The 22,779-nt window shown below is 41.3% G+C and overlaps 1 protein-coding gene across 1 annotated transcript in view; it reads left to right on the top strand.

Moving 5' to 3' along the window:
• Positions 1–4,307: 4,307 nt before the first annotated feature.
• crb (crumbs) overlaps positions 4,308–22,779 on the top strand; it is a 625,965-nt gene continuing 607,493 nt past the window's right edge. The window contains exon 1 of the mRNA XM_067138875.2: positions 4,308–4,427. Within this exon, the coding sequence (XP_066994976.2) occupies positions 4,397–4,427 (31 nt within the window). The 5' untranslated portion in view covers positions 4,308–4,396. The remainder of the gene's footprint in view (positions 4,428–22,779) is intronic.

The following is a 22,779-nucleotide window of genomic DNA, read 5'->3' as shown; positions in this document are numbered from 1 at the left end:
GGACAATAGAGATGTGCATCACAATCACGAACTGTTATTTACTCACAGATACCAAAGAGTAGCAATCACAATATGTGATTGATGGAGCAAAATATCTGTGATTTACAATTTTTCCGTCCTGTTCGACGAATAACTGTAGTCCCTGTAGAACATACATTAGACTGATTTAAAACATATTTGTATTAACAATGTGTCGAATTAGGCAGACATTCTCGTAGCAACAAACTCGAGTGGCAACATTAAAAACTATTATTGTGTGACGCTGCTACTAGCGCTCGTGATGGACTGCTACCGGCCGACCAATTGCAGTCGATGTTCTGGTTTAGCTGTGATTGCTACCGTGCAGCCAATAGGAGAGGAGTTCTTATATCTGCTACACAGAGGCCCGTCTGTCACCTTATGGAGTCACAGTGCTGTGCCCAAGAGTAACTTTGCAGTCGACCTTCCCGCTTAGCTGTGATTGCTACCGTGCAGCCAATAGGAGAGAAGTTCTTATATCTGCTACACAGAGGCCCGTCTGTCACCTTATGGAGTCACAGTGCCGTGCATAAGAGTAACTTTGCAATCGACCTGCCCGCTTAGCTGTGATTGTTACCGTGAAGCCAATAGGAGAGGAGTCCTTATACCTGCTACCCAGATGTTCGCCTGTCACATCGAATCGCCACCAATATCCGATAGAGAGCACTCACAAAAAATACCTACACTTTTGTTCCTATGTTTTTACAGCTGATGAACCGTTACTTTTTAATTTGCCGAGTTATTATTAGTTAGTGTTGTGGGTAATATTGAGGTATTAAAATGGAGCTTTCAACGAAAAGGAGGAAAACAAGTGATATATGGACGTTCTATAATATCATTGACGATAACTTCGCTCGGTGTAGAATGTGTAAGAATAAATTTTCGTACAAAACTTCAACATCGAATCTGAAAAAGCACATAACCAGTAAACACCCAACCGTGGCGGCGCCCTCAGTAAGTCTGAATCAAGTAAATTTAATTTTTAGCTATATGTTCATTAATCAATGGTGTTATTATTTTTTTAAATGTACAGATGAGTCATTTGTATTGAAAATGTTACATCCCTAGTATGTGTGTTTATTGTAGGTGTCCCACCGTAAAGAAGACAGCTATGACTCGCAACAAACATCTCTTGCCCCTATTTCTTCAATAGGGAGAAGTTCAGATACTCCACCTGATGAAATTCCTACTTGCTCTTCGTCTGCAGGAGAACATTTAACTGAGATACCTTGCGCATTATCTAGTGTTCCCAGACCCATAGCACCCAGAACAACATTACGTCAGGAATCTGTATCAAAATTTGTTCCGAAGAAGTTAACCGCTAAAGAAAAAAATCATATTGATAATTCATTACTGAAATTGTTTGTTTGTGACTTACAACCATTCAGTGTGGTCGAAGACGAAGGTTTTCTAGCATATTCTCATGCACTGAATTCATATTATCAGCCACCAAGCCGCAAAACCATTTCGAAAACATTGATTCCTGCACTATATGAAGAGTGTGTGACAAATGTCAGAAGTATTTTGAAGTCTGTTACAAAACTGTGTTTGACTACAGACTGTTGGACGTCACTAAATAATCAGAGCTTCTTAGCCATAACAGTCCACTTCGTAAATGAAAACTTCGAACTGGTGTCAGTATTGCTTGACTGTACTTTAATTGAGGGTAGCCACACTAATGTCAACCTTGCTAATAAAATAAAAGAATGTGTCAGTTCATGGGGTCTGGAAAGTGCTATTTTGCTAGCTGTTTCGGACAATGCAGCCAATATTAAAAGTGCTATCGTGAACGAACTTAGGTGGAAACATTTCGGATGTTTCGCACACACACTGAATTTGATTTTAATGGATGCCTTGAATTTAGTGATGCCAGTCGTCGAGAAGGTAAAAAGCATAGTTGCGCACTTCAAGAGAAGCACTATTGCCAACGAGAAGCTGTGCAGTTACCAGACCAAGAATGGCCCAGGACAGCCGAAAAAGTTATTGCAGCAAGTGGCGACACGTTGGAACTCTGTTTATTTTATGTTTGACAGATTTGTTGAACTTGAAGATGCCATACGTAGCACAGTTGCATTACTTGACACAGATTTACCAGTGATCACTGCAGATGAGTGGGCAACAATGAAAGAAATGTGTCGCGTTCTAAAACCATTTGAAAGTGCTACAAGGTTTATTAGTGGGGAAAACTATGCCACTGCATCAGTCGTCATTGTGTTGGTTAACTGCTTAAGTGATATGTGCCGAAAATCACTTAGCAGTAACTTGAGCGAAAAAGTAAAAGCTGTGGTCTTGAAGATTGAAAGTGGTTTGTTAACAAGGCTGGGATCAGTTGAGAGTAGCAAAACAATATCTATCTGCACATTCCTTGATCCACGTTTTAAGACTCTGCCATTCAAAAATGCCACTGCTGCTGAAAATGCAAAAAAACATGTGATTGAAATGATTGCTGAAAAACTTAATCAGAATACTCCAACTGAAAATCAGACTACTCAAGCTGTTTCTCATGATGATCCAGATGAACTTTCTTTATGGGATTCATTCGACAAGTCTGTGGCTAAAGCTCAACCCTGCGGTACTGGAAAGTCTAGAGCTATAATTGAAGTACAGAGATATTTAGAAGATGACATTCTACCACGGCAAATGGACCCTTTGCAATGGTGGCGAGAGAGAGTGTACAACTATCCACACCTTAGTTTGGTTGCTAGAGAGTATCTGTGTGCTTTGGCTTCGTCCGTGCCATGCGAAAGGGTATTTTCCAAAGCTGGTAATGTGCTGAACGAACGTCGCACCAGGTTAAGTGACAAGAAAACTAGCATGCTTTTGTTTCTGAATGCGAATGCATCACTTAACAAGCAGGCCTAATTTGGTGACATCCCAAATTCTAACTGTAATTTAGTGTACTGTGTTAGTTACATAAGTAGGCTTAAGCTTGTTGACGTGTGGGCTTATTTTATTTTATGTTTGGATGTTGATTTAGTACATTTAACTGTAGATTAAGGAGACAAGCGTAATTAGACCTCTAGTTGTAGTTTTTAAAATAAATTCACGATTTTTTATTTGTTCTGAGAAGCCGCGTGCTTGTGATTAAACAAGTTTCAATGATTTTAATTTTTCATAACCTTAAAGTTTATTTGTTAAGGATACTTCATGAGAACTTCCAATATTTCTCTAGTTTACTTGTCAGACCGTTTGCAGTACTTTAGAAGTCTTCAAAAGTCTTGAAACTGAATCAGAACATGTTATAATCGGTTAAAGAATTGCTAAGTCTTTGACAGAATTGACAAATGAAATATGAGTATTAGCGGTGCGCTCTACGCCGCTAAGCATGCTGGGAATATAAACAACAAAAATGGCTTCGTCTTCATAGCCGGAGAATGTTATGTGCGTAACTGCGTATTAACTGCTAAGTAGGAGGCACATCCCTGGCTGCTATATATCCAGTGGGCTCCATAGATTACCACAATAGAATTAAAAGCACGTCAGCATACGAGGAGATTGCAAGAGAAATATCTAAAGGCAGTGGGCAGGTTTTATGTTTATTACCGGTACCTATAAGTAAACACTATCAGCAATGTTTGATTTATGACGATATTCTCATATATTATTGTTGTTATTATTATTATTGGATGCCTAAAATGTTCTCGTGCAGTAAGACATTAATTTCCATTCCATTGCTATCATTTTTATTCGATCCATGTGAATAAATAAAATATATCATAATATCTTCAAATGATATTATGGGAGTGGCCTAAATACATTACAAAAATTATGTTGAAGGTAACCTGTTGTTACTAACTGTTATCAAATCACAGGTAAAAATAACAGATACTGAAAAGTAGCAATCACAGTTATAACTGTGATTTAAAAATGTCCGTTATTCCCATCTCTAATGGACAACATAAAATTGACAATCGAAAATACACGTAGTATTCGTACGACTCCATAGAGAGCAGTAATAGTTCATAGTATATTGCTTTTATTTTGAAAAAAAAAAAAATGATCTTTGGAATATATCTGTGTTGAAAATTGAAGTTTATTCTATGAAGACGTAAGTTTTGCTCCACTACAAAATATCTTGCAAGATGTAAATGTCTAACTGTATTTTTCACAACCCCTCATTGCGTTCGCGAAACCATGGAATTTAAAGCGCCATGTTTGCGACCAGCGTCCTCTGTAGAGAAAAATGTGAATCGTGTTGTGAATCATTTGAATTGGTGGGGGCGGGGAGCTACTACTAGCATAACAAGTGCGTAAACCTTGAGTGAGTAGTCAGTGGTTGTCTGGTTGTCGTGTTTCGGTGGTGTGGTGGCAATCGAGTGCGCAACGTAATGGTGGATATAGTGGATTAGTTCACAAGTGAAAGTAAAACGAAGTGAACATGTTCATTAATGCTTCGGTGTGCCTTATAGGTACGTAAATTATATATAGTGTATTATCTTCTCTTCAGCTTCTATAGTTTTGTGTCACCTGTACGTTTAGTGAAATGAATGTAGGACAGGTGTTATATTTGGCGTGAGAAATCTCTGTATCTTCAAGTGTGCATCCTGATAATCACTCCGTTGATTCAGTGTGTTTGAAAAAAATGTGTACAGTACATCGTAATAAATTCATCTTTCTTTAGCAAACTGTAAAAAAGTTCTACATTCCCCATAAGGTTTTGGACATCCTAGCGCCAGTTTTGAAGGATGGGACGAGAGAAGAAAATTGCATCCCATTTGTTTATTTATTTAATTTTATATACTAAAGAGACATCGCCATTTATTATCAAGAAAGTAGGTGTAGAGTAATTTTCTCCTTTACTTTCAGGAATAACACGACTTCATTTCCATTACCTGTCTTTAGCCCGGAAGGCCGTAAGATCCTTTTATAGCTCCGTTCCTAAGGGTTGGATACTGTTAAATTTCTTAATAGATATTGACGGTAATGCGTGTATGAATAAGAATTAGATACTTTTATAGCTGCGTTCCCGAGGGTTGGATACTCTTAAGTTTCTTCATAGTAATTGAAGGTAATGCGTGTATTAATAAGTATACTGTTATGTATACAGTTGTACGGTATATTGCGAAGAAAGAGAATTTCGGGGAAAACCTAGAAAACAATGGTTAAGTTCACTATTTAAAGATTTCAAGTAAAACTCGTGGAAGCAGAGGAGGTCACGCCAACACGGTGCTATGGCTACGGACAGAGAGCATTGTGATTGTTCTTGGTTCGATCAGGGGATGCTTATTAATACTGAAAAGTACGACAGTTACAAATTGAAATCTCGTTTTTCAGCGATTTCGTAAATAAGACATTGGAGGTTGTACCCGAGTGAAGACCTCTTAATAAGGACATTGTAAAGAAATTTATGATTTTGATATCAGTGATATTTTACACAAAGATAACTACCCTCACTTGCTCACTTCCCATACTTTGTGTAAAGCCAGACATACTGTAGCTTGCCAATACAGTGGCTGCAGTCTGCACTGATGTGTGCATTTGTAAATATTGGGACCAGGGTTGGAAAATAATCGGCCGGGAACTGAGACAGCTGACCACATCTCTGAGCCAGGCTGAATGGCTCAGACGGTTGAGCGCTAACCTACTGACAGCAAGTTGGTGGTTCGATCCTAGCTCAGTCCGGTGGTATGAGAAGGTGCCCAAATACGCCAGCCTCTCGGTAGATTTCCTGGTACGTAAAAGAAACTCGTACAGGTACGAGGAAAAAATCCGGCACCCCTGCGTTTCCGAAAACCGTTTAATTAGTTAGGGGACGTGCTATAAAACCAATAACATTATTTTATCCACCTCTTTGACCTAATAGTTAAGGAGTCAACATTCAGTTCTACTATGGGTTGACATGAGGTACATGCTGCCATTCTCGATCATACAAATATATATATTTTGAATCCTGGATGTTCACGTAGGCTATAGGTACAATCCGTGGCCATTGACTGATGTCCGAAGCTACTAAAATAGAACAACAAAAGAAGGAATTGGAAATTTGAAGTCCATGAATGGGTTCGCCTAGACTCGCGAAGTGAGATGAGTGGCTATCCAATCTTGAACGGTAACGGTCAGACTCGCATTCCTATTCTAAACAAATTAAGTAACTATGAAAATACAAACCTATAGCTTCATGTGGTTTGATTTAGTTCTTTTTGGGATAGGTACCTGCAAATATGAAATTGGGATCTAGCCAAGATTTTGTGTTCAGATAGTGAAACACATTCGTCATGAACACATTTACTTTTTCTTAGACTTTTAACATCCACCTGAGGGAGGATGGTAATGTATTAATAAATAGGTACTTTTAACTAGTGCATGTTTGACCGAGCCCTGACTTCCCTTTCATTATACTGAATACATTGGGTCTCTGTTAAGAGGACTGACTCTCTTATCAATTTCGGACCGGCTAAAGCAAGCCACCTTTTCTGTATTTTTAGGAAGGTTATCTAGACGGTCGTGGTGTAAGGGTAGAGTATCTGCCTCTTACCTGGAGGATCTGGGTTCGAATCCTGATCAGTACAAGGATTTTCATTCTTGGCTGAGGGGTGAGGCCAACTTAAGAGTTGGCTGATGCGAGATTTAGCAGAATTAAAGCAGTTCGACTGAGGATGTCGTCACGCCAACCACATGACATTTCAATATCTGCTAACCAGCAATAGCATACAGCATATACGACGAGGGTGTGTTTGTCTGGGTTTGCGCCAGCCCTGATATCGGCCCACCCAATGCAGTTTTTCTGTACTGTGTGGATGGTTGCCTATCAAGGAGGAAGCTGTCATAGGCGGGACGTAAGGTAGGGTATATTAAACACTTCAGGCCTGATGAACCGTGGAAAATGGAAGAGTCCTACTTAGAAGTACGCTATTTATACTTATATACCCTCCTCCCTCACATAAATGTTAAACGTATAGGAACAAGGCCAGAATTCGCCGGCACAGCTATGACGACATACTTACGGAACTTCCTGGGTAGGAGGAGTTTCAGGCGTCTAAGACAAAAGAAATTTGTTCGTGTCGATAAATAATATCAAAATTGTTTTTACTCGTACTGTAGTGAAATGTTCGATTGCCGCAGTAATTTGCGGATAAAGTATTTATTTACTTTTTTGGTGGTCGAGATTTGGTATGAATCAGAACATTAGATATTCATCTAATTTAACGAGCAAATTACTGTAGACTTCCAAGTGGACATCTGGCAAAAAGGATCTCGCTTGCATGTATCCATTATATTACAGATCTTAGTGCGTGTACAGGTGTGTCTATCTGGCAAGAATTGTGCCTTGCATTTATTTACTACCAAACTTAATTATTGTTTGACATTTAATGTCAGTCTTTTATAGACTTTCGTTTCTGGGCCGATCACGTAGATGTTGTCCAACTCGTTGGCTGAATGGTCAGCGTACTGGTCTTCGGTTCAGAGGGTCCCGGGTTCAATTCCCGGTCGGGTATTTTAACCTTCCTTAGTTAATTCCAGTGGCCCAGGGGCTGGGTGTTTGTGCTGTCTCCATCATCCCTGCAACTCACACACCACACATAACACTATCCTCCACCACAGTAACACGCAGTTAACCTACACATCGCAAATGCCGCCCACCCTCATCGGAGGATATGCTTTACAAGGGCTGCACTCGGCTAGAAATAGTCACACGAAATTATTATTATTATTATTATTATTATTATTATTATTATTATTATTATTATTATTATTATTATTATTATTACCTAGATGTTAGGCCCCTAAAACAACAATCGTAATCAAATTTTATTTCTTGGTACTTGGGGTAATGTTATTAGTTTTTACGTCACATTAATCCAACCTTCTTGGCACTTAGCATTTGCAGCAGGACATTCTGTAGCACAGTATGAAACTGACATATATAAGAATGTGTTAACATTAATAAGGATTCTCAAGACTGATTAGCACAGGCGATAGAGCGCTGGCCTTCGAGCCCAACTTAGCAGGTTTGATCTTAGCTCAGTCCGGTGGTATTTGAAGGTGCTCAAAAACGTCAGCCTCGTGTCGGTAGATTTACTGGCACGTGAAAAGAACTGCGGGACTAAATTCCGGTACCTCGGCGTCACCGAATGCCGTAGTGGGACGTACAGCAAATAATAATAATAATATCATTGTTCATCTTTATTTGTTTTAAATTCTAGTCAATGTTAATGAACATATCATGTCCTCCATCTCGTACCGTTAGGGGCCGATGACCTTAGATGTTAGGCCCCTTTAAACAACAAGCATCATCATCATCATTATCAATCCTGGCTCCGTCCGGCGGTATTTAAAGGCTCTCAAATACGTCAGCCTCGTGTTGGTAGACTTACTGGCACATTTATTTATTTATTTATTTATTTATTTATTTATTTATTTATTTATTTATTTATTTATTTATTTATTTATTTATTTATTTATTTATTGCTATTTGCTTTACATCGCACCGACACAGATAGGTCTTACTGCGACGATGGGATAGGAAAGCCCTAGGAAGTAGAAGGAAGCGTCCGTGGCCTTAATTAAGGTACAGCCCCGGCATTTGCCTGGTCTGAAAATGGGAAACCACGGAAAACCATCTTCAGGGTTGCCGACAATGGGGCTCGAACCCACTATCTCCCGATTACTGAATACTGGCCGCACTTAAGCGACTGCAATTATCGAGCTCGGTGCCGGCACATTTAAGAACTCTTTCGGACAAAATTCCTGGACCTTGGCCTCTCCGAAAACCATTAAAATGTAGTTAGTGGGAGGTAAAACCAGTAACATTATTAATTAATACGGATTCGCTATATAGAATACCGAAGAATAACTATGTAAATGCCAAGAATTATCAGTGAGATAATGAAATTAAATTCCACATTATGTTTTTCAAAATGCGACAATTCTTAATTTTGATTTTTAAAAGTTCACGTTCGCTATCCGCTATCGCTATATTACAGAGGGATTTCAGAAAATGGTATTTTTTTTTATTCTTAGATTTACATCTGTAAAGGAGTGCCTGAACGTGTATCACAAATTCTGGGATAATGCCATTTGACCTCTCAAGTCGAGAATAAAGATCTTTGCATCAGAATATAGATGAATTTGTGTAGAAATAATTTGAACAGTGGGATACGAAAAGGGGTGTAGCAGTCAGGCCTACTTATTATGGAAATTGGTTGATCTTCGGAGAACCATCGTCAGAACTGCCGACAGTGGGGCTCAAATCCATTGTATCTCGAATGCAAGCTTACATCTTCACGAACCTTAAACGATAGACAACTCGCTCAGTTCTGTTGGGAATCTATGGATTAGATCAAATACAGTATTTGATTAGATTTACAAGCAGTGTTGCCAACTTATATTTTCAAGATCCTCTAAATACTACTAAAAATCCACTAAAATTCCGCCAAGAAATTCGATCTCAAATAATGAGAAATAATAATAAATAACAATAAATAATAATAAAATTAAATGTCTGCACTCGCCTGATCTGTGAGTTTCACTGGGATTAACCCCCTGCCTGCGAGCCGGCGAGCTAAAACTTGTATAGTCCTGACGCTCAAAGCATACCCACGCGGTATCCTCTAATCTCAAAACTTGGCCCACCCTGGTAATAATGAGGGTTGTCATTCTGCCCGCCCTAGTGATAATGAGGGTTGTCAGTCGGTTTCTTTCCTCTGGACACAAGAGGCGCGTGTCGTTTAAAAGGCAAGTGAGCTCTGTCAAAAGCAAGGTTGTCATATTTTGCGTCGATTATGTAAACATGTTAACATTTAATTTATTCTAAAGTCAAAATATAAATATAAAAACTTGATCATGAACCACAGCACACACCGATATCGCAGAATAATTTGTTTCGTGGTTAACACGTGCGGTGGTCGCAGATGTTGAAAGAAAGAAAGAAAGAAAGAAAGAAAAAACAGGAAGAAGGAATTGGCAAATAAACTCGACAAAGACTAAACTTAAATTGATACCAAAGTAGGCCTATTGAAATAGTATACGTAATTTCATGCTGCTAATATCAGTCTCGCTTTCAGTAAAGAAAGGAAAAGTACAACAATTATTTACAATTTGTTTTATGTCGCACCATCACAGATAGGTGTTATGGCGACGATGGGCTAGGAAAGGCCTAGGAGTGGGAAGTGCCCGTAGGCTTAATTAAGGTACTTCCCCAGCATTTTCCTGGTGTGAAAATGGGAAACCACGGAGAACCATCTTCAGAGCTGCCGACAGTGGGGCTTGAACCCATTATCTCCCCGATGCAAGCTCACAGCGGCGCGCCCCTAACCACACGGCCAACTCGCCCAGCAAAGGAAAAGTAAAATCACGAACTAGGGACTGGGATAATAATAATAATAATAATAATAATAATAATAATAATAATAATAATAATTGTCCGCCTCTGTAGTGTAGTGGTTAGTGTGATTAGCTGCCACCCCCGGAGGCCCGCATTCGATTCCCAGCTCTGCCACGAAATTTGAAAAGTGGTACGAGGGCTGGAACGGGGTCCACTCAACCTCGGGAGGTCAACTGAGGAGAGGTGGGTTCGATTCCCACCTCAGCCATCCTGGAAGTGGTTTTCCGTGTTTTCCCCCTTCTTCTCCAGGCAAATGCCGGGATGGTACCTAACTTAGGGCCACGGCCGCTTCCTTCCCTCTTCCCTGCCTATCCCTTCCAATCTTCCAATCCCCCACCAAGGCCCCTGTTCAGCATAGCAGGTGAGGCCGCCTGTGCGAGGTATTGGTCATTCTCCCCGGTTGTATAATTTCCAGGTGTGATTCCCATGGTCTCCACATCACTGCATGAAGTGAAATGAAAAGCAACACACTTCACAAATATTAATTAACGAAGCAAAGAAATAATCCAAAACTTTCAAACAGCGAACAAAGCAAGTGTGAATTGTCTGAGCTGAAAAAAGAGACTGACGTCTATTTAACGAGAGGTGCATTGGCAACAGAGTTGTGAGGATTTCTGAAGGGGAATGCGAACTTCCGTTTTAAAGCCCACTGTCGTCATAAATCACCCCCTGCTAGGCAAGTGAGTGGCCAGGGAGATCAAACGTTTGCCGAACTCTTTGAATGCCGCTGGGTACGCTTTGCCCGTCTCAGCTATAGCCATTTTGCTGCCGGGTGCAAATTAGGTGAATCCCCTACCTCAAGGACCACACACAGAACAGGCCAGTTCATTAAACGGTCTTCCTTCATAGCATAATTATAAATGCTACTCTCTGCTCTCTCGCAGTTTCATTATCTGTCGTCATTCGTCAACTAAAAGATAAGTAACCTTTCCCCACGCATTACAAATTTATGATACCATGATCTCATAACATCAAATCTAAATTACATGTTTTCCTCATGTGACTGCTAGCCCCTGACAATAAATACGGAATAGCTCGGAGACAGACTGGAGTACAATTTTTTAAAAAAACGTAAAATGAATTAAAAAAACTAAATTCCGCTATAATAAATCTAGAATTCCGCCAAAAATTCCGCTGTCCGCTAAATTATATATTTCTTCGCCGACAGTCTTCTAATTCCCCCTAATTTAGCGGAAAATCCGGTAAGTTGGCAACACTGTTTACAAGGAATATCCATTGAGACAATGCAGACAGCAGTTTTACTCAAACGTGCATAAAGCAACTCCTATAGCATTATGAATATGATTAGCCTATACTAGATAGACTTAAATACTCATCATCGCATATTTCTCTAGGTTCAGTGACTGGTAATATACTATGTATTTCTAATTCTTATTCCGCTGTGAGCTCGCATCCGGGAGATAGTGGGTTCGAACCCCACTGTCGGCAGCCCTGAAGATGGTTTTCCGTGATATCCTATTTTCACGCCAGGCGAATGCTGGGGCTGTACGGCTACGGCCGCTTCCTTCCTGTCCCTAGGCCTTTCCTGTCCCATAGTCACCATAAGACCTATCTGTGTCGGTGCGACGTAAAGCAACTAGCAAGAATTCTTATTCCGTTATTGGATCATTCTCCATAACAGGGCATATTTCGATAACATTTTTAAAAATATAAAATATGTTTTTCATAGCATAGCAGCTAATACACTGAGTGGCCAAAAGTTACGGGAAGGGGTGCCGTGTATGAACCCTGAGCGTTGCGGCTAGTTGGGGCGTAGCTGAGCCGTCTGTCACAGACCCCAGTGTCGTGAAGATGGTAACACATCGTGAATTAACCGACTTTGAACATGGGATGATCATCGGCGCATGAGTCATATCATTGCGGATATTACACGCGAATTCGGGGTTCCGAGATAAACAATGTCTAGGATGGATCTTCAGTATCCCAGAGAGTATATTACCATCCGCGTAAACCGCACGGGAAGACCACATGTGTTTAACGAACGGACATCACGTCGCCTCCGCAGAACCATACCAGGTGCTCGGCGGGCTACTCAGACCACCGCCCAGTTGAATGTTGGGTGTCAGGAACTCATTCTACCTCGCATAGGCTACACCAGCCGACGTTCTACTCGTGTCTCTTTGCTGACTCCTCGACACAGAGCCCAACCACGTGCATGGGCCTGCGAACATCGGCAATGGATCAAGGAACAGTGGCCGCGTGTGCGTGTGGTATGGTTCGAAGTGTTACGTGCCAGATGCGACCCGGCGATTATCGTGCCAATAGCGACCGAGTGGATAAGCATCGTGCCGCATGCGACCCATCAATCACGTATAATTGATCTGCATTAAGGGCTGTCACCAAGTGGTTGATTGCTTATAAGTAGCTAACTTGGTCTTTTCTAAAATAAAGGTCTGACACCGTTGTTAGCAGGTTCGAGTGCCGTTGGTCGAAAGAAAAATATAATTATGTTGCTGGCTTTTCGTCCCAGTAACTACTTTTATGGTTTAAGGAGACGCCAAGGTGTCGGAATTGGTTTAATATACAACATAACAACTGCCGTTCATAAAAAATTAACAGATGTATTATACAAAAAGAGTAATGCTGATATTTTTTAAAATATTATCAAACACGCTGATATATAGCATCAGTGGAATTTCTTTACTTTTCTTCTTTTTTTATCGGTATTGTATGTCTTACTTTTGTTTAAAAAGTTCATTCGAAGAAAAGAACAGCTTCTCACGAAGCAACTTGCAAACTCATTAATTTCGGGGAATTTTTTCTTCAGGATATCCGTAAAGTTTGTGATGTTAGAAGCCTCTTTCAGTACTTTCCCGTGGTAAAATTTGAACTACTGGGCGAGTTGGCCGTGCGGTTAGGGGCGCGGAGCTGTGAGCTCGCATCCGGGAGATAGTGGGTTCGAACCCCATTGTCTGCAGCCCTGAAGATGGTTTTCCGTGGATTCCCATTTTCACACCAGGCAAATGCTGGGGCTGTACCTTAATTAAGGCCACGGCCGCTTCCTTCTCATTCCTAGCCCTTTCCTATCCCGTCGTCGCCATAAGATCTATCTGTGTTGGTGCGACGTAAAACAAATTGTAAAAAAAATGAACTCTTTTTCCATCTGCGCTACCGTGGTGTACCATCTCTCTGTAGACTGCATTAAACTGTCTCTAGACATCTTTGAAATCTAATTTCCACCCCTTGTACGTTGACCTGTTTTCTCTCCATAATCGCTTTCTATATCGAGGTTCTTCTTCGTTACCCTAAAAGCTATATAGCCAGTGAAGTCTTCAAGCAGCTATTCACGATTCTTGATTTCGCGACTGTCCTTGAGCTGTTCCACTAGCTCTTCAAGGGCTTTTAACGAACCCTTGCTCATCCTCCGGTAAAGAATAGGATGTTGTGGACTCATCGCTGGCCTTAGACTGGTACACGATATCAGAGTTTTGATCGACCCATCAGTACCATACTGTATAACATATTTGGACGTAATGTTTCATAATCTTCTGGAGAACAGTTGGAATTTCTTATCGCCTCGGAAGCATTGAGACTGAGAAGCAATGATTTCACCCTTTGTGTCACAGCTGTCGGAAGAGGATGGTCATAAAATCTTCCGAACCTTCGAAGCTGAGAAAGATAGCTTTCAGTAATGTCTTGATTACTTCTTACTGCAACCATTCATTTAGGTCAGTGGCTTTAGGGAATACATGAAAGTGTATGTTTCGTCCCTTCGCGTGCCTGCTATGATTTGTGCAGCCTGCAATGGCACAACAAACCATACGTGTTATCACATAAAATAAACACGCACGGTTTCTTATACACCACAGATATATTACTATCGTGTTTTATTAGCTCCTAGCTTCTGCTTGCACAGCGATTCTTATCGAACTACCTCTATCCTCTACCTCATTCAGGGCAGCTACAACGCGAGGGTCCTGCGTGACGTCACAGCTCTGCTTTGCTACTGTGCATTTCCCCCGTGATCCCTACATTCTATTCTATGTACCTTGGTCCGACGAATCCCCGTTCCGGTTGTGCGAGCTGATGGGCGCGAGACAGTGGGGCGTATGCCCCATGAAGCTATGGATCCTGGGGGTCAACAAGGTTGTGTCCAGGCGGGAGGTGGCTCAGTTTTGAGCTGGGCGGCGTTCTCATAGTCGCAATTGGGCCCCATTGTCCGGCTGCAGAGAGTCGTTATGTGAACATTGTTTCAATCCACCTGCATCCCTTTCTGGCTCTAGAGTACCCCGATAGAGATGCCATGTATCAACAGGACAATACGCCATGCCACCGCTTTGTGGTGGCACGCAGGTGGTTGGAGGAGCACTCCAGTGAAGTTACGACCATGGATTGACCCTCCAGATCCTCGAGCATTTATGGGATGCTATCGATGCTGGCGTACGCTCCATTAACTCCGCACCAACTGCACAAGACCAACTGTGGGTAGCAGTGCAAGATGCGTGGGTCCAGATCCCTCCAGAACGATTCCAACACCTTGCAGAGTCGATGCCTCGCCGTATTCCTGCTGTTTTGAGGGCTCGTGGAGGAGCAACTCGTTATTAACATTACATTCAGGGTCTTCCCATGACTTTTGGTCACTCAGGGCCATTTTCTCCAAATCGAGTTAAACCTGGTATAAATTAAACACGTTTAACTTTAGTACCTAGTTTAAAGTTGCGTCCATTTTCTCCACCAATTTCTGACACTCGTTTAGTTTAAACGGGCGAGCTGTCGTTGGCGCTAACGTTGGCTGCACTGAAGGAATAGTCGAAGGCATGGTCGATTGGAATTGGCCAATCAGAGCCAAGTAATTCAATGACCGACATTTTTGTAATAATATCAGCTGTTTGTGGCGAGTTAATGCTATCGTACGTAGTGAATAAAGAACAAATTCGGCGGGATATTAGCTTTACTGATAAATAAATTGTTTACATTTGTGCGAAGTGTTGTGTCATATAATTCTTCCTATTGCTGTCTACAATTTATTGGAACGCACTTTTATTTCTTATTTTTCTCTGTCATGCTTTACCACAAACAAGTACCGTGGGCCTGATACGTGTCTTTTGATGTCTATTGTCTTACGGAACACACGGGAACGTTGAAATATTAAAATCCTGGTCTTTCAGCAATAGGCCTACGGTATTCCTTTCCTCAGAAAATCAACATTTATGTGAATTTCAAGTAAACAAATTCCAAGCATGCTCGGGATCTATCTCCTATCAAAATCCATCGCCCTCGGCCGGGATCAATCTCACAAACCTTGGATCCAGCAGACAGACCACTGAGGATGTATTATTTGGAGATGTATTGCTTGATTCCATATTCGTTTATAACATAACCAAGTTCGCGATATGTCGTACTGTATGCATAATACTCTTCTCCCTATAGCATTAATATTTCTATTGCTGGTATGCTGGCAATAGATACGATGAAACATTCTTAACTATAATCTATTCTATTACAAGTTTACTACCAAGCATGAAATACTTTGTTTTTCTGATCCTATAAATATATAATCTAGCGATTAGAAATTGTATACCACCGCCTCTCCTACCGTGCCGGTCAACATTCTGATGGTAAAAATATTTTCGACAAATTAGATTCGAACCGTCTTGTCACGGATTCGGACGATGCTGACTTCACGCTTTAGCGACCACAGCCACCACGTACCGCATGAAGAGCGGACGTATTACACGACTTACGTAGGAGTATTTTTATGCTTCACATTACAGTATTCATACCACGAACAGTATTTTACAGTAGGTATATAATATTATAAGGAGACTGCAATTTAAGGTCTGTGGTCCCCGTTGTTAATGAAAAAAATGCCTGCGCATCATATCTTAAAGCAACCAGAATCATTGCTTCTAGCGAAATAGCATTATTTCGTGCAGTTGACGTTTTAAATGAATCTTTCTTCGATACTAGACAATCCTTGCTGTTCGCTTATGAATTATAAATCCATCAAAGAACTCCGTTACATCCGATTTTCCAAGATTGTAAACTTTTGTTGGAACGCGGCTTCTTAACCTCTCTTGCACATCAAAATTATTTCCTATTTAACCAAAGACTTCAATAAATTCTCCCATTTTTCTAATGCTAATACTAGGTTATAATTTTAGTACGTTTTTCATTAAAGTGCTGCAGTACTGGTAGTCAAAACCAACCCTTCTATTAGGAAAATCACAGATACATTAATAAAATGTCAAGAAGGTTGAATATAAACAGCAGTTTAAACCAACAATATAGAAGGTTTAATTCTGAGCCAGGTTTAAACTTGATACAAAGTTTAAACCAATATGGGGAAAATGAATGTTAGTTTAAACTCAGACTTAAACCAGATTAAAATAAACCTAGTTTAAACTCATTTGGGGAAAACGGCCCTAAGTGTATATTACAATACTGAGCGCGCGTCCTGACGGGTTAAATAGGTCTGTTACTGATGAAAAAAAGATTGATACCACTTTTAACTAGAAACTCCTAATGAATTCCAAGTGTTAGGATTTTTGGCATATTTGACTCCGTATTTATTCAGTATTATTTATTCCACCGCAGTACAATAGTTGCCTGTAATCCAAAAGTCTGCTTTATTTCTCACAACTCTTCGTACGGTAGTGGGGGGGTCCCTCTTTCGCCGTAACGCTGCCCCTCAACGAACACCTTCCTTCGTCGAGGCCGCTATAATTGAGACCTCGGAAGCGGAACATAAAGACTTCGATAGGCTGCAGGGAATCATTCGGTTGCAACCAGTTAGCTGAATCTTGTTAGAATAGTGCAGATTGAGAAGCGGAGCTGTCCATAATGGGCCACTCCGCACTGGGAACTGTGAGAATTCCATGCCTTAAGCAATGCGCATACACAACAGTCCTTCGTCGTGTTACGCAAATATTGCTGATGTGCTAGTAGAGTGGGTGGCCTTGCGGAAATGGCCTTATTACGCACTGGTACGTGATTTGTTAAACAGCAATTGTGAGTTGCATGATGCTTCAACTGTTCCAGTATTGAGCACAAGCTCTTCCTTGCTTCTTCACTGTAAATGGACATTCTTTCCTATCTTTGGAAATACATAAAGTGGCGTTGTTTTGGATTTCTGTAAGCTCTCCTCTTGCTTTGAACGAACTGTATCCTGTTAGCCCTTAAGGAAGTGGGACATTCTGTGGTGATTCTCTACCTCCGAAATTATTTTTCTACAATTTGCTTTACGTCACACCGACACAGATAGGTCTTATGACGGCGATGGGACAGGAAGGGGCTAGGAGTGGGAAGGAAGCGGCCGTCGCCTTAATTAGGTACAGCCTGGTGTGAAAATGGGAAACGACGGAAAACCATCTTCAGGGCTGCCGACAGTGGGGTTCGAAGCCACTATCTCCCGAATACTGGATACTGGCCGCATTTGAGCGACTGCAGCTATCGAGCTTGGTACCGAAATTATTTATCAAATAATGCCGTAATGGAAGTCAAGCTGCCGATTGCTTGAGGTTCATCTTATATCCAAATAGATGCACATTTGTTCATTAAAATGTTCAATGAAAGATATGACTTCTTTTACATTGTATACACGTATCAGGAGACAGCTAAGATTGTGTTTTTAAGACAAATCTATCAAGTATCTCCCATTTTAGGCGGTGACTGTCCACCCGTATGTAACCAAAACTTGTTTCCTAGGCTGTTACTGAATGCTTCTTATTCTTCTTCTTATGTTTATCCGCCAGGGTCAGTTTTTCCCCTCGGACTCAGTGAGGGATCCCACCTCTACCGCCTCAAGTACACTGTCCTGGAGTATGGATTTTGGGTCGGGGATACAACTTGGAAGGAGGACCAGTACATCGCCCAGGCGGCCTCACTTGCTATGTTGAACAGGGGCCTTGTGAAGGGATGGGAAGATTGGAAGGGCTAGACAAGGAAGAGGGAAGGAAGTGGCCGTAGCCTTAAGTTACGTACAGGGGCATATACTGAGGGCTACCAAGGTTATCAGTGAAGCCGAAACCTCAAATGCGAACGATTGCAATCTAAAGAACATTATAATGTAAGCATCTGACACATTGTTCCATTTACAAACCTTGAAAACAATGTGAAAAACGTCGCACGTATTTCTGAGAACAAGGCTTCGGAGACTGATATTGTAGCCCAGACTCTCGTCTCTCTCTCTCTCTCTCTCTCTCTCTCTCTCTCTCTCTCTCTCTCTCCTCGACGCACCTCATGCAGCTTCCTGCTCTATGTCCGATAGGCGTGGGGATCGGGGGGGGGGGGGGGGGGGGGGGATAGGTGTGCTAGGCTTCGGTCCGTGAGATCGCCACTGCTATCAACCATGAGTTACTCATCGTATATGCCTCATCACCTCATCCTTCTGACTTAATTATATAGATGACAGAGTGCTGGTATTTCACTTCTGTTTACTTCTACATCCTTGTAGGGAGGCACTGGAGGGCTGCTGTTATAGGAGTAATATAGTTTTATTTTAATAGGTAGATCTGCTAAAATGAAATGCAAACTTTCAGGTTTAGTGTTCTCTTTTGTTTGTTGGAATCGAACCCGTGATCATGGGTCGGACACCACTTCTGATCTCCCAAGGAAACCAATTAACTAGTGAACGATGTAAACCGCTGTAAAACTCAACATTTTTATTTAATAATAATAATAATAATAATAACAACTAGCAGTTTCCCGCTGGCTCCGCCCACAATGTACAAAGTACGGTGTTGTTCGTTGCTAACCTCACGGATGTATTTGCAAAGTTCCGAGTTAATGAAATAAAGCGCATGATCTGCTGTGATAATAGAATGTAATATTATGTCAACAAAACACTTGAAAATACATCACACAAAGAAAATTAATTAAACGTTCCTTGGAACAACACTACGCGTCAAACTGTTAAAAAGTACTTCAAAGATCTTCGTCATGGAGACAAATGTACTCATAACTTTTCTCAGAATCTACCAATTTAAGTAGTTATTACCTCAAAAGAAAGTGCTTGATCCACTGAGTGTTTTTAGACCAAAACAAACTGCGTACCTCAATTAGAACGAAAGATATGACTGCTTCAATGAGAAAAAATGTTGAAATGAGACGTCAAATTGAATGTGCACTCATAACTTTCCTCAGAATCAACCAATTTGAATAGTTAAGAGCCGAAATGAAAGAGCTTGATCCACTGAGTGTTCTTAGGCCAAAACGAACTCCGTACCTCAATTATAACCAAAGATATGATTGCTTCAGAGAGACAAAAAATTGAAGAAATCAAATAATTTGAGGAAGGCGGAAGTTAAGTGATGTATAGTACCTGATGACAAATCTATGCATGAATACCTTTCAGTTTTTTAAAAAATGAAGGAAATCGACCGGATAGAATGGCCGGACTGACTGACTGACTTAAGTTTTCATATTTTTTTAATTATATAATAATAATAATAATAATAATAATAATAATAATAATAATAATAATAATAATAATAATAATGGTCATGACATCTGTATAGACTTGGTGGTGACCTAATGAGGATAAAATAAATGGCGAAGACGTCCCCAAGATCGGGGAATTAACAGTATGAGGGAGTTGATTCTGAAAATTGAACCGGGGCCATCGGACCAAAGGAGAGCATTCCATCTGCCTAATATTTTGATTCGCATTTTTATCTTCACGTTCCCTCAAATGTTAATTTATTTTGCACCAAAAAGTAGAGCTACGACGAGACTCTAACTCACGTCGTCGATGTTCGTAGACAAGTACGGTAATCACTCGGCCACCGCTCCGCTTGACTGTGTTGTAACTCTCCAAGTATACTGTATATGCGTTACATTGGAATCGAGGATTCATTAACTTTTCGGTAATTATTAGGTTGCTGACCTTACATGTTTAAATAAAATGTGTTCGCCTTTTAGTGTTCTGTTCTTCCACTTGGTCCGAAGCGGATCCTGCGTCATGACATTTGTCCTCAATTTTTTCGGAAACGAAAGCGAGTTACTGTTGTGTGTCCCCCAACAGGTACATTGAATGTCGTTGGAATCGGTTGGAGGCAAGATCTGGCCTCTCCTTGTCAGCAGTGGAAACCGCCGAGTTGGTTGGAGTTGACCTGATTGTTCCCGAAATCAAGCACGCGTTCTTGTTTAGTTGAACATCATTTCTCTTCACGTTAATATTGTGTAAGTGAGGGCTGTATAATGGAGTTGCCCAGTGTTGGCTGTATTAACCCAGGGGAAAAAAGTGGGTTTAATTGCACGTCAGCAAGTCGAGAAATGTAGAAACGAAGAGGCATCCATTGGGCTCGCAACATTGAAATATGAGATTAATATGTGTGAGCAAGTCCGCCTCTGTAGTGTAGTGGTTAGTGTGATTAGCTACCACCACCGGAGGATCGGGTTCGATTCCCGGCTTTGCCATCTTGGAAGTAGTTTTCCGCGGCTTCCCACTTCTCCAGGTAAATGCCGGGATGGTACCTAACTTAAGGCCACGGCCGCTTCCTCCCCTCTTCCTTGTCTATCCCTTCCATTCTTCCCATCCCCCCGCAAGCCCCCTGTTCAGCATAGCCGACGAGGCCGCCTGGGCGAGGTACTGGTCATCTTCCCCAGTTGTATCCCACGACCCAGTGTCTGAAGCTCCAAAGCATTGCCCTTGAGGCGCTAGAGGTGGGATCCCTCGCTGAGTCAGAGGGGAAAAACCGAACCTGGAGGGCAAACAGATAAAGAAGAATAAGTCCGCCTCTGTGGTGTGGTGGTTAGTGTGATTAGCTTCCACCACCGGGGGCCCGGGTTCGATTCTCGGCTCTGCCACGAAATTTGAAAAGTGGTACGAGGGCTGGAACGGGGTCCACTCAGCCTCGGGAGATCAACTGAGTAGTGGTGGGTTCGATTCCCACCTCAGCCATCCTGGAAGTGGTTTTCCGTGGTTTCCCACTTCCCCTCCAGGCAAATGCCGGTATGGTGCCTAACTTAAGGCCACGGCCACATCCTTCCCTCTTCCTTGTCTATCCCTTCCAATCTTCCCATCCTCCACCAAGGCCCCCTCTGCGAGGTACTGGTTATCATCCCCCGTTGTATCCCCCGACCCAATGACTCACGCTCCAGGGCACTGCTCTTGAGGCGGTAGAGGTGGGATCCCTCGCTGAGTCCGAAGGAAAAACCAACGCTGGAGAGTAAACAGACTTAAGAAAGAAAGAAAGAAAGAAGAATGTGTGAGCAAAAATGGTCAGGCATAGAGCTAACCACTCTCACTTGGCATCAAAGTTACAGATAGTGGAATCCTTGATCTTTCACTCTTCCAGTGGTCTTCATGGACTGAACAGAGATTGGAATATGTGTTCCGAAGAGTGGCGGGATTTCTGGTAGTTGCTAGTATGTGAACGTTGCCGGTATGGCAAGAATTCATTCAAGAATTACTATTCATTTTATTTGCCCCGTTCGTAACGTAGTCGACAAAATGTGAGAAAGAAAACACAATCTCTGTATCTGCTGGTGCTTTAATATCCATAGTTTGCGACCTATAGTTCGTCTTAAATTTTCTTAGATGTATGTTTGTTCCTTTATTTTGACGTAGAATACATCCATGGTTTCGTTTCAGTACTGGGTCCCTCTGTACAAATCTGTGTATCTCAAAAAAGTGTATACCGTACTTTCTTTACTAATTTCAAAATTGCCGGGCTGAGTGGCTCAGACGATTGAGGCGCTGGCCTTCTGATCCCAACTTGGGAGGTTCGATCCTGGCTCACTCCGGTGGTATTTGAAAGTGCTTGGATACGTCAGTCTCGTGTCGGTAGATTTACTGGCACGTTAATGAACTCCTGCTGGACTAAATTCCGGCACGTCAGCGTCTCCGAAATCGTTCGTGGGATGTAAAAACAATAACATGATTGTTATTTTATTATTCATTCACTCAGATTCGCCAATCGGCCAACTAGAGACCACGATAAGCTTCACTTTACATTCTGCTATTTGTTCATTCGTCGCTTGATCCACATCGTCTTCGTTAGCTCAGTGTTTAGCACGACCTTCTTCTGTCCATTTAGCACCAGTTGCCCGGAAGAGAGAAAGGAAGACAATTAAAGTGCCTACCTAATTGTTGTATTTGGGTAATGCTGGTGAAATAGGGGGGTCAATTCACACATTTTAACTCATTTATATTATCAATTTTACTTCATTCTTCAAGTCCCTCTATCACAAATTGCTTTTTTCAAAAAAATATGTAGGTGAGGATATGTTGTCTTGTAGCATAATGTTGTAAGCAATACATATTTTCATACTGGTTGTGAGATTTTAGTAGGTAAATATATTCACTAATACGCACTTTTTTTTTTAAATCGGCAGGATTAAAATACTTCCTGTTCGTATAGAAGAAACTACAGTAACAAAAGGTCAACATATCATCAATCCTGTACACAAATAAATATATAAATATTATTTGTATGCTTGCATTTGGGAGATAGTTGGTTTGAACCCCACTG

This window comes from Anabrus simplex, chromosome 1, assembly GCF_040414725.1.
Source record: "Anabrus simplex isolate iqAnaSimp1 chromosome 1, ASM4041472v1, whole genome shotgun sequence".
Lineage (NCBI taxonomy): Eukaryota > Metazoa > Arthropoda > Insecta > Orthoptera > Tettigoniidae > Anabrus > Anabrus simplex.
This window is presented reverse-complemented; position numbering and strand designations above follow the sequence as displayed.